At 36.4% G+C, this 13,463-nt stretch overlaps 1 protein-coding gene across 2 annotated transcripts; it reads right to left on the reverse strand.

Moving 5' to 3' along the window:
- LOC127082753 (histone-lysine N-methyltransferase ASHH2) lies at nucleotides 1–13,317 on the reverse strand. 2 transcript variants are annotated; one of them, XM_051022984.1, is made up of 18 exons: nucleotides 13,080–13,317; nucleotides 10,064–12,866; nucleotides 9,652–9,865; nucleotides 8,861–9,027; nucleotides 8,645–8,724; nucleotides 7,677–7,808; nucleotides 7,471–7,587; nucleotides 6,405–6,497; nucleotides 5,936–6,013; nucleotides 5,547–5,603; nucleotides 4,047–4,764; nucleotides 3,914–3,969; nucleotides 3,532–3,611; nucleotides 3,303–3,385; nucleotides 3,112–3,191; nucleotides 1,822–1,901; nucleotides 1,408–1,453; nucleotides 1–1,240 (listed from the first exon to the last, which is right to left on the reverse strand). In XM_051022984.1, exons 2-18 carry the CDS (start codon nucleotides 12,735–12,737, stop codon nucleotides 155–157), a joined length of 5,841 nt encoding a protein of 1,946 aa, XP_050878941.1. In that variant the 5' UTR covers nucleotides 12,738–12,866; nucleotides 13,080–13,317; the 3' UTR covers nucleotides 1–154. The 2 variants fall into 2 exon arrangements, with proteins under 2 accessions (XP_050878941.1, XP_050878942.1); XM_051022985.1 differs by having other exon boundaries at nucleotides 9,652–9,862; nucleotides 13,080–13,316.
- Between the last annotated feature and the right edge of the window lie 146 nt (nucleotides 13,318–13,463).

Here is a 13,463-nt window from a genome sequence, read left to right on the forward strand (position 1 = left end):
GATCCAGGAACAAATGAATTTTCATTGAATAATAGATCCAGAAACAAATGAATTGATCAAACATTAATGTATATAGATGAAAAAAGAAAACAAAAACAATTTCTTTTTTTCCTGTGAATAGTAATGCTTTTGCTGTTGTGAATACTAATAAATATTATTTTCCACCTGTCTCATCTCTACAGATTGCGTCCTCCAAATAACTAATAACTTTTGATTCTTTTGGTACACCTACATCTACACTGCACACGTCACCACTAGAGTTGTTCCCATTACATTTCCCTGCATTCCTCTTAAACCATGTTCGATGTATTTTCGAATTGTTCCATTTCTGCTGTTTAAAGTTATCCTTCCCCAAATCATTGGAGTTACCCTTCAATCGCTTGGGGTCGTGTTTCTCATCCTTGCACTCAAGGTTCGTCGTGTCTTCAGACTTGGCACCAGTTGTGCTGGGAATCATATCATCTGATTCTGAGTAACAATTAACCAGACCATCGGTCTCCCGTTGCTTAATTTCAGCATGTTGATCAACTTCCATGCCATTAGTATTAGAAGGCTGACAGTCTTTGATATCCCGTGGATGTGGGGGTAATGGAGGAAATGGGTTGAAAGGCATGCCTGGAGCAGTGACCCAACACCCTTTGATTTCAGCATGAGGAGTTCCATATTGCTGGGCAACAGACCATGGCATTCCATATGAGACAGGCAAACGCGAATTGAATTTCTGTTTTGGCTGACCAGTAACTAAACTAGAGGGCCATCCAGGATTACTTGCATTTAGCAAAACCGGACCACCAGAGTTTATTGTACTGTTTAATGACCGTATTGGACATGAAAACCCTGGTGGAATTTCTTCATTAATGCTCCGACTTTCATTGGTGGAGCCAATAACAGCATCAGAATATGAATTTGTTTCGGCCGGTTGATCCCATCGGCTCTTGCGCTTGCGTTTTTTCTCCCCTTTGATTTCAACTCCATTCAAAGACAGTGTAGAGCAACTCTCCGGGGCACCAGCATCTACTGAAGTTGAAGTTGAAGTTGTCACAGGCTTTGACTGCTGACCACAATCAATTGCTTCCTTAGGTCTTAATCGCTGTTCTTGCCTATGATTATGAGATGCTGAAAATCTATTACAGTTGAAATTTCTGTGAGATTCCCTATTATCATCCCTGTCCATATAGCCACGTTTTCTGCCATGTCTTGGAATCCATCTGTCTCGGAAGCTTCGAGCAATTTGATGGACCTACATGGGCAAACAAAAGTGAAAACATTCAAACCTACCCATAAATACATTTTGACTAAAAAACAATAATAAAAAAACAGCAGCATATTTTGTGAATTATACACATGACTTAACAAAGCTGAAATCAATCGATATATCAATTTACAATAGGGTGGTCATGACAATACCTGTTTGTCATCGTGCTCTGTCAGAGACAGCATTGATTCCCTAAAACTGAACATAAAACCAATTGTTAGTAAAAGAATAGAAACTAGAGAAACAGAATAGTTTCAATTGAGTTACACCAAAGACAAGTGTAATGAATTTGCAGAGAGAAATCATTAGAAATTGTCTCATATCATGGAATAGGAAACACTAAAGAGAAACATGTCATGCTTCTAAGCACTTAAAAAACATATATTTGTAGTTTCTGTCAATCATAATATAGCCCAAACAAAATAGGCGATGGAGAAAAGGTCAAATTTAAATCTGTTAACTGACTCAGCAATTTTAAGGTCAAATTTAAAACTGCTAACTGATTCAGCAATTTTTTAGAATTGCTTTAATAAATTTGAGAAGGGTAAATTTTGGAATTTCCTGACCTCTCCATTCCACGGCAAGGAGGGCCGCTCTTGATATGTTCCAGTGTCAAAACCTTGCCTGCTGCCAGATACTCCAAGACCTGTAAAAGAAAATTGTTTAGGTGCATGCTCTATAATCTCTTAATCCTCCATTAGGAGGTAAAATAAGAGGAAAGCAAAGAAAATAATAGGAACTACCAGCCAGCTATCAACATAGTGAAAAGTATAGGATGATGGTCAAATCTATGCCCAAAATGAATATTTACCACATTTGAACATTAAAAATGAATGACTAAGGAGATTAGCTGACATCTAAAATGATAGAAAAATGTATAAACATCACAAAAATATCAAAATATGGGCATTGAACCAAAGTTACAAAATGCACACTAGTTTTAAGTGACCATTTCAAACAGCATCGTACAAATTCATAAAGAGTGAATATAACACAAATTATATTCAGAAAGATAATGACAATGTCACCATAAATATTGTTTCCAACCACTCTGCAAACCTCCCATATTTAGTAGCATTAGGAAAGGCACACACTCATTTAGATGTAAAAATACACATCATATCACAAGGGTTTATAAAATTAGAAGATAAACTACACAGCTTTGAGCACTTACTCTAAATAATTAATGAAACAAAAATATAGTATTGTTGTCCCTATATCTCTCACCTTAGAACCAAGTGACCCCATACAAATGATGTCTATTATGAAATCTTATGTGAGGATATAAAATATGACAAAAGTTGAAATTCACAACAGACTTTACTATAGAATTATACCATAGACAACTCTTGATTCAACAGAGTGCAATGCAATTATTTGAAATGGAGGGACGTACATGTAACCCATGGGTTTGTTTGGTTCAACGGGAGGAGGAGAAAGGAGGGAAGGAGTGCGCAGCGGAGGGATTTATGGGATGTATACATAACTCTAGGGTTTGTCTGATTCAACAGGGGGAGGAGAGAGGAGGGAAGGAGAGCGTAGCAGAGGGATTTATGTTATGTTAGGTTCCACGAGGTGAAAGGAGAGATTTTAATGGAGGGAAAGTGTAAACTTACTTTTTTCAACTTTCAAATATTAAAAGTCACTAAAAGGACACTTAAGTCAAAATTTTAAGCATGCTCTCCTCTCTAAATTCCTCCGTTTTTTAGAGGAGTTAAAATTGGACCAGGAGAGATATTGCTCCCCTCCCCTCCTCTAACATCCCCAAAACTTGAATCAAGCAATAAATATAATCCTCACTCTTCGCCTAAACGGACCCTTAGGAACAAAAATATGAGTAGATTTCCATCAAGTACCTTAAGAAGCTTTCGAAGTATTGGAATTTTTTTGAAGTCTTGCCTGTACTGCTTCATGATCTTATGCAACATCTGTAAGCCTGAAAGCCAATACTTTAGTTAATTTACAACACAGCCAAAGGTGTGATGGGTCTCACATTCCATATATATGGGAGAAAATCTTCATTAAATGCAAAACAAATATAGATTACCATTTTTACTAATCACATCATTCAGCACGGCTCTGGATTTTGTTTTCAGAAGAGCGTCAAGGATCATGGAAAGATCTCGATTGCTGCAACAAAAAGATTTATTTCCTTTTAGCGATTATTTACATGTCCTTAAACATTGAACGAGTCTATAATAAGTGTGTTTAACTATAACATATGCTTTAATGAAGGAAAAGTAAACTAATTAAGAGGAAAAAAGAGAAGATATGACCTCTGAATTGCTTCACCATTAATTCTATCACCTGAAGCCACGGTGAGAAGCAAAAGTTTCAAGTAGCCTTTGGTGGCATCCTGTGACAAGAAAGGGGTGGGGTGAGTCAAATGGTGCATACTGAGAAACCATAAAACTGACCAGGTAACAAGCCCGATAATACCTCCACTAATAAGGCATCAAGAAACAAAATTGAAGGGAATATGACAAAAGATACAAACTATTTCTCATAATTGATTATACAACAAACGTAAAATTAAAATACTACAGCAGTACTAAGGTAGAAGTTTCTTGCTTTGTTACAGGACATAGATATGAACTGCAAGAAAGCACACCAGAACCCGCATGAATTGACAAGCTTCTAAATAAATCAAGTGCTTACTTTTCTTTTGCTTATTCCCCCATTTCCATCCAGCAACTCATTAAGTTTCCCCTGAACTGCAGTTAAGGAAAAGGTTTATCCGTTATTACCTGTTTGAATAACCATGTTGTCAGACTAAATAAGGAAGACAAACCTGCTTCAAACCGTGCATTGGAAGAACCTTCGACTACTTTTTTGTGTTTGGTAGATGACACTGGCAATCGATTGGCTTGCACTTCAGCTGTGAGGGAGTTTGCAGCATTAGCACTGACTTTAGCCTTTTTACCCGAAGCACTTCGTTGAGTCTTCACATGCAGATGTGATTGTGAAAAACCATTTCCGCCTTCAACCATTTCAGACTTGGATTCTCTACTATCAGTAGAATTCGACAACACTTTGCTGACAGCTGGTATGGGTTTGCTTGTTGTATCATCCATTTGTTGAGAAATTTCTTCAACTCGATCAGAAGATGGTAAACTGCCTTTTGAGTCTTCCACATCAACAGAACTGTGCAACAGGGAAACAGCAGAGGCAGGGTCTATAGAACTATCTTTCTCTGGAGAACCATCTGCATCTATAGCAGTTGTAGACTTGTCCAATACATCCATGTCTGTTAATAAATGCCTAGAAGACTCTGTATCAACATTATCATAGTACTTGGGCATAGGTATGCTGTCCTCAACTTCACCATCTTCAGTAAGCATCATTGGTTCTGGAAACTCATCATCTGAATCACCTTGAACTATAAGCTCGTCTTTAAGTGGATCACCGCCGCCTATATAACCTCGACAATGAGGCGAACCACAATAACATTTTTTGGCAGCAGCACCAAAAACCCTTACATAGTTGTAATCAAACGTCAATTCTTCATCCTGGGGAAGGTGGTCAATAAAACATCAGCTGGCCACCGAATAATTATCACACATGCTTACAGCCAAAGAAAGGAATTAACAACTAAGTTTCATATTCCAAATTCATAGCTAAGAAAACCCATGTAGATCTATTTCATTAACTGCATGAATTGTCTTATACATAATAACGTTCACAAATGATTATAGATTGTAAACAAATTTTACATATATCTACAAATATGGTTAATCTAAGAATGAAGCGGACACTTTTCTCTCTCTCACAAATTAATAATTAATAAATAAAAGTAAAAAACGACAAAGCATAACCAGGTACTAAATAATATTGGCCAAGACAAGTAAGAAATATAATATATCTGAAATTTTCGTTAGAATGGAATTTTCAAACAACTTGACTTTATAAAAAACTACAGGCATAAAGAGAAAGGGTAGAGGAGAGGTGCATCAAAGCTTTCTCAATTCAATTAAGCATTTCTGTGGAATAAGTTTGGCTCAATTGACCAAACATTCATATTGTTTCCCGGGTAGAGGAGAGGTGCAAAATTCAATTGTTTTCAGACTCCTAGGTCTGAAAGTAAACATTTTTACATTTTCCTGCGTGATTAATAATCATGATGCATAACAGACAAGCATACAGGAAAATAAGTTGACATAACTAATACAAATACTCAAAACGACTTAGAAACATAACAGCAAAAAAAAACTCCAAAATACAAAGCTACAAGTTAAATGGAATTAACCAAGAACTACTCATGAAAGTAATAATCAGAGGTTGAAAAGCACACCTGCTTGATATGCCGCAATGCAAACAATCCAATACAGATTTCCCCGTTCACCATCCACTGTTGAAAAAAGATGTAACACAAGGTCAAGTGATGTGAAAACAAGAGAATTCTGAATTTCGTGGTCTAGTCACTGTACAAAACTACATTAAGGGTATATTCTGAAAAAATGAATACATCCATATTGCCTATTATGAGATAGGTAAGAACCAAGATAATGATAGTAATCACAGTAAAGCCATGCATGTGTTTAAATTTCCCATACACTTATATGCTAATATAGCATGAATATAGTTTCCAATGAAACTGCAAAGAGAATTAAGCTTCTCAAATACGATAATATTTTGTTTCACCTTACTTAGTAAGCAACAAAAATTGCAGATAATACTCACCTTTTCTGTCCGACAGTTAGGATCACAACTATGATTAATAAAACGCCCCAAATTTCCTTTTGCACTTGCATCTATCACCTGTAAATAAATAGATGTGAATGAAAAAATAGAAGTAAATAACTAACAGAATACCCGGGGGGAGAAATAATAACTAACATATCTTGTTGAAAGGTGCTGAGATATAATGCAAAATTGAAATCACTATACTGTATTTTTAAGGGAAGAGGGGACAGTTTTTATTGCATATGCATATGGGATGACCTAAATAGAAATGTTAATCTACAAATACTAACTATTGTTGTAAATATTTACATTATGCAACAGAGTATCGAAGACAAACAAATTTGTGTATGTTTCCCACTAGGCAACAAAGAACTAAGAAATACTAAAAGTAACAAATTAAAGATTTCTTAGATAAAAAACAAATGAAGTTGATTCAAGCTAAGAATGCAGATGTAGGATAAAGTACCTCACTTCCGTTCAAGGTCATAAAGTAGAAATGTCTATGACCCTTCAAAGCATACTCTCTTTGACGCGCCTCATATGCATGCATGTCAAGGACCTGTTTGAAACATAAATCAGATATTATGAACACAAAGATCAATGATTAGCGCAAGCTACCCGTAATCAATGCATAAATAAAATTGTAAATGAACTTATTGCATAATATCCCTACGTAGAATAGCACGCAGTACAAACGCTAGCTCTATTAGGCATAACAAGATAATAATAAATAAAGACGAATCAATCTGCAAAGAATACTCCCTGTGTTTCCTTAACAAGAAAAGTATGCACAGTTAAACATAAGCTATTCTTAGGCCCTAGCCTAAAAACACAGGCTATCAAATTAGGTTATACTGATTTTAAGTAGACCAAACCCATCTTAGCTATATCTATTACTAATACCAGTAATATGTTAATTTAATACAAATGTGTTATTTGTATATAATCCAAGCCCAAAAGTCTTTCACATGTGTGACTGCATTAGGGATCAATACAATATTCTCCATCACACTATTCAACCAAATTTTGTAATGGCTCTTCACCACTACTTAAAGAACAAATCCAATAGCTCAAAAAGAAATAGGCAATACTATCCCTCCTTAATCCCAGTGATGCATATTGGTAGTGGTCAACCCAAACTAAACCAGTGCACTCCCTACTTATTGCTAATATGATTCAGTTGATCAGCAACATGAAGTCACATTTTTTCCAGCGCTAAAAAGAAATGTTCAGGAGGATGAGGATTAACAACAATATCTAGGGAGGAAAGAAAGAAATGAGGAAGAGGAAAGTGGAGTAATACAAATATAACTTGACTTTTACCTATGACTTTGTTAAAGATAATGTTAATTCTTCTCTCCCCTAAATTTTCAGCTAAAATAAATAGCCAAACCACAAATGACTAACGAGTACAAGATTATGAGATTCGTCCTTAAAAGTCAATATATTTGCTACATCAAAATAAAATAATATGTAAAAGTATTACATCGGTATAGAGATAACAGAAAGGAAGAATAATATTGTCCAATCACCTCTCCAACATATTCAATAATAAAGTGGCCTTTTGCTACCCGCTCAAGTGCCTTCAGTCCATAACCTTTTTTCCCACATTTAAACCACTTCAGTCTGGAATACTTGCGATTTTGGAACTGAAATTGAACATTTAAAATCACAATCATGCTCTTTGGCAAGGCCTGATACAAGTATATTTTAGAGGGAAAATGTTTAGTTTAGAAACCTGCTGATTAGAACAATGGTCCCCACATGGGCAAGTTCCTTGCACACATTCAATGTTAAGCATCCGGTTTAGACATTCATCCCCACATCCCAACTTGCCTTCTGGAGGTGGCTTGCAATGGCAAACCATTACCTACAAGTTCGGAGGTACAATCAATAATCGATATAAAACTGATGCGCAATTGGCAAATTCAGAAAGCTTAATTGAAACTTATGAGATGTCACGCATGACTGTATGTATAAATCTTAAACAAAATGTAAAATTAAAGCTATCAGCAACTGATGTGAGAGCAAAATGAGAAAGCCCCATATATGCAGTAATTAGATTACTTATTCAAAGCATACAATTCCTCCTCATATATAATGGAGGGCCAATAGTCCATTCCATTCTCTGCAATGCACGTCCATTATTCTATCGTACACAAGTCCAAAAGAATTCAGGAATATTAAAGCATATGCTCTTTGTATTATTAAAAGAGAGGAAACTTAAAAATATTGTTAAAAGGAGAGAAACTTGAAAGAAAGAAGAAGAAGAATAAAAGAGAATGCACATGTAAATAAAAAATAAAGAACATCTGCTCATCTAAAGAAGCAATGCAACTTGACCAGCTTTGACATTTAAGTGCATACTTATATACTGATATATAAGCAAAATTAACTGATTGCATACTAATTAAGAATGTCAGTTAACAAGTTAACTTCTCTTAATTGTATTGGTATAATCAAAAACATAATTGAATTTTTAAGCTACGAGCATTAGCTAAAGGATATTTGGAACGATGTAATATTAAATATGAAGTTAGGAATTTGAGTGGATCTGAGATCAAAAATGGCATTTTTTACTAATATTTGAGTCCGGAGAGAGTACGTCAGCATGATCATGTGTATACTAAAACCTATTTTGAACTCAATCAATAATGTAATATGCTGATTACATGTAACAAACAAAAAGTTAGAACAATCTAGTACCTCGTCAATAGTCTGAGTTTTCGGATTGCGGTGCAGAAACTCATTGGTGGAAATGTGGGTGAAAGATGACCCTTGGGAAACTACAGTGCAAAAAGCAAAGTGTGTATCAGACAGCAAGGAAGATTAAATGACATTTCTAAGAGGCTAGAAGTCTAGTTTCAATGTTAGTTCTGTTAAAAATAACAATAATAACTCCTTCTAGTTAATACCACACACCCATTGGTATTCGATATTCCAATTCCTTATAATTTTTGGATTCGTCTCGGACATCTTCTTCACCAGATGCATATGATAATCCTAACTCTGCATTAATCTCTGCATTTGATTTTTCTTGAGGAATAGCACAATCAGCAAAAGCTTTATCACCGCTGTCCTTGCAAGTCCTTCAAAAGAAAATCACACATGACAAGAACAAGTTAATAAATTAAAAATTGGGAATAATATGTAAGAAGTATTTACCTTATCTATATATAAAAACAAGTTAACTACAAATACCAATCAAGACCTGTATAATTAAAAATTGTAATTGAAACCCATATTGGGACAAATCCCGAAACCCACATTGGATAGAGATAAGGACTAAAATGAGTTTATTAAGAGTGGCATCCCGCCTTACAAGTTGGTTTTGCAAGGATGAGTTGGGCCTAATATAAAATCTAATATGGTATTGGAGTCTATCGATCAAGCCACCCACCATTTATATCTACGCAAAAAGCCCAATAGGGTTGAGCATGAGGGGGTAATACGAAAAACCCCAAGTCCCGCATTGAATACCAATGAGGTATAAGGATGAGCTAGGCCCAATATAAAATCAATAATACATACATCAATTGATGTACCATAGTCAATTAGTTAGAAGCAAGAGTTACATGAAAATCAATTGTTTATAAACTAAACGTATCATATAAAATATATGTTTATATCATATTATTTCTATTCAGCTTCTATTCAAGAATTACAAAATACTGGTAATGGGTAAAATCTAATATGAAAGGAACATTGTATACCAGGTGCAGTTAGTTTCATCAATCCGGTCTGCAAGCACAGCTGGAATACGCCGCCACTTGTGGCAATCATCACAACTCACCCATGCATTACGCGGTGACTGAGGTTGTTCTCCCAAACCCAAACCAGGCATGATGTCTGGATTGACTGATACTCTGTTGTCGCTGGGATTAATTTTTACAACGGCGTCCAACTTTTGATTTCCATCTGCATCTGCTGACATGAGACGAAAAACATTTATTGCAAGCAACATGTGAGATTAAGAAATAACAACACTAGAAAGCAACAATTAGACGGTCAAGAAGGAAACAAGGAACATCATCGAACTTTTTTTTAAAAAGAAACATCAAAGATGATCCCAAATGAAAGAATAATATCAGATTATGGTGCAGGCTATCTGAAATATAAAATTACCTGGATGAGGGCAATCTTCCACTTCACGTGTAACTTTTTGAGAGAGACCCTTTCCCTTGACTTCACTTTTGTTTACTGGCTCTTTCTGTTTTTCCTTGCGTCTAGTAGTAGTCTTTTTCCTGCTTGTCGAGTCAGAACCGTTGGATTTGGCCTTGCTAAATTTACTAGTAGGTTCAAGACTTTTAGGTAGTTTACGACCCAACGGTCTTGTAGAAGACGGCAAATCCTCGGAACCCTGGAATTTAGAAAATTCATGACCACCAAACGTTTTGCCAACTGTCTTGACTGTTGCGTGACTTTTAGCTTTCAAAGCCTTGGCGGAACCTCCAAGTACAGTCTCTCCAGAAAGGGGCAATGATTCTGCAGCCAATTCTTTACTCTTTATAGATTTGCTTAGCTCAGTGGAAGTAGACAATTCTAGAGAGCTAGCCACATCGTTACAGTTCTTATGTCTATGATTCTTTGAATGCACAGCTCCATTATTACCTAGTTGACCATGTGATGCATCCTCTGTGATACAATTGCCTGAACCAATAGGCTTGTCTTTCTTCTTCCCTCTCTTCTGGAAGGTAACATCCTGATTAGAATTTAACTCATTAGAAGAACCTAACACGTCAAGATGTACATCTTCATGTCTTTCTCCAACCTGGACTTCAGGAATTGAATCAATGACTTCTGAATCAGGTGATGTTCCGGGATCTGTAGCTGAATTATTAATTGGCTTAACTAATGCTTCAACCACTCTCTCTGGAGGAACTGCATGACATGGTTCTTCTACATCCCCTTCTGACTTCTCTGTTATTTTAGAATTTTCTAACTGGCTATTTACGGTGTGTCCGTTTAGAACCACACAATCCTTGTCTGGGTCATTTCTGAATGATCCTAAACTGTTTAAAGCCAACACTACAGAAACTTTATCGGCAGAATTGCTGATTACTTTCTGGGAACCTGAATCAGGCCCATTGTAGGAAGCAGAAGCCGGTAAATCATTTTCTTTTCCATACTTGATTTTCAGACGAAAACGAGTAGTTGAAGTTGAAACATTATACTTTGGAACTGAACTTAATGAGCTAGAACTTGTACTATTTTTAGTTGTTTTCCCACCTTGACAGTTGTTTCTAGCCTTTCCAACATTCTGGCACATGGCTTCACTAACCTCAAGCTCATTTTCATACTGAAAAAACTGTTCAATATTCCCCATTAATCCCCAGGCAGAAGAACGGCCTGGTTTGGATGAACAACTTCTTTTTTTCCTAGAAGCCTCTAAGTTTATCTTCATACCCCCGCTTGGATGTGTTACACTGGCTTTGTTTGTGGATTTTCTAGAAGCCTTTCTGGTTTGTGTATTACGACCAAATTCGGTTGTTTGACTGTTACTTTGAGAAGGTAACAGTATGCTTTCAGTGATACAATCAACTTCAACAGCTTCTTGTCCATCATTATTTGTCTGTCCAGGATTGTCTGCAGCACAAGTATCCTTGATGGAAACACTGTTACCCTTGGAAAGAAGATCTGGCACATCCTTTGGAGAGCTACTGGTGACTAAAACAGAAGAGGACTGGCCTGATTCGGGATAAAATGGTTTTCTAATGGTAGAGTTAGCAGTTCCATCTGCAGAACAATCCTTCAATATACAGAAATTATCTTCTATTTGCAATATGTCATTCTTCAATTCACTCCCTGGATCCGGCAGGGTAGGCTGACATAGTGAATCAACTACAGGTGAAGTCCTCGAGGTCCTAATTAAATCTGGTGAGGGTGATGATTGTACACGTGAATTATCAGTGATTTCTTTATCAACAGTGGCTCTTATCTTTTCTTCGCAAGCACTGTCACAATCCACACCATTTTTTTGATTGTGCAGCTTATCACTTGTGCTTTCTAGTTTTGTGTCTATAAATAAAGCACCTGACGGCACTTCCACATCCAACGAAGAAGATATCTGCCAGCAAGAATTGGCTTCCATCCCATCTAAACCATCATAATCACAATTTCCTACAACCTTTGGCAAGCTCTCTGCATTTCTCATAATCTCCCCCTCTGGCTCATTTTTCTGGATGCAATCAACTAGCCAATCTCTCATGAAATCTGACTCAAGGGAAACGTCAGAATGCGCAGCTTCAAGCACACAGTTGACAGCACTTGCTATCAAATCAGCACCGTCGTTTTTGCCCTCCACAACTTCCGAATCATCTCCTGCCAATGATAAAACAACACTCTTCTCGTCCTTCTGCTCCCCCTGTTCAGCACAATGCTTCTGCAAATTATTTGGCAGGTCGACATTCCCTTCATCTTGAAAATTTCCCTCCGAGTGCAGTCCATCACTTATAAAATCAGAAACATCAATATCCTCAGAACAAACCCCCAAACTATTTTGACAACCATCTTCAGCACCCATCTCCAACTGTAATAAATCATCAATCTCACATTCATTTCTCAAACCATCTCCAGACCCCTCAGTAACATCAACAAAACTTCCAGAACAACCCACATGACCATCTTCCATAAAACCATCAGCCATACCAGAAAGGTCTAAAACATTACAAGGATCTTCCGAACACGACTCCTCCACAGAATCAAACCGAGCCGGAAACCCCGAGTTCAAAGGCTGCTGCTCAATTACAGACAAGCCAACAGGATCACCAACAATTGCAGGTTCACCACAAGAGCCCATTCCAATCAGAAACAAACCGTCCAAAAAACTAGTAGGATGACACTAACTAACACTTCACTGCCTGATTAACAAAAACAACAATCACCACCTGAGGTAGCACAATGCATCAGCTTGAAGAATTAACACTACCTGCACATGAAAATCATAGCACATAATGAAAACCCTAGAAAAAGTCATCATCATTCTGAGAACCTCCGCAAGCACGGAAAGAGATGAAATCGAAAAAAAAATACAATAAAAATAAAAAACCCTAGTTTCAGAATTTAATAATGCCGAGGATAATAATACCAATAATTAAAATTGAAGTAAGAAAATTGAAGAGCGAAATTGTTGAAGATATACCTGGTGAGAATTCACGAGATTGAGGATAATGGAGAATGATATTCTCGAAAATTAGAATAGAAAAATGAAGAATAAAAATATGATTCTTTTCCCTCTGGTCGAGGAGAGAGTTGAGTCTCCGTCGCGCGCAAGAGAGAGATGGTTGGTGGTGGTGACTTCAACGAAAACAAAATTAAAGAAAAACAAAAACTCGAAAATTGAAAATAGGGTTTCAGAAAAAGGGAATACAATTTGTATCCAACCGGTGTACCTTTCTGCGATTTTTACTATTATTTTTCTATATTTTATTTCAATTAAATCCTTTTAATAACTAGAGTTTGATTTGTTTTTTTTATAAAGAGAGTTTAATTGGATAAGTACGAAATGTTTTATATTATTAATCAA

The sequence above is a fragment of the Lathyrus oleraceus genome, chromosome 5 (genome assembly GCF_024323335.1).
Source record: "Lathyrus oleraceus cultivar Zhongwan6 chromosome 5, CAAS_Psat_ZW6_1.0, whole genome shotgun sequence".
Lineage (NCBI taxonomy): Eukaryota > Viridiplantae > Streptophyta > Magnoliopsida > Fabales > Fabaceae > Lathyrus > Lathyrus oleraceus.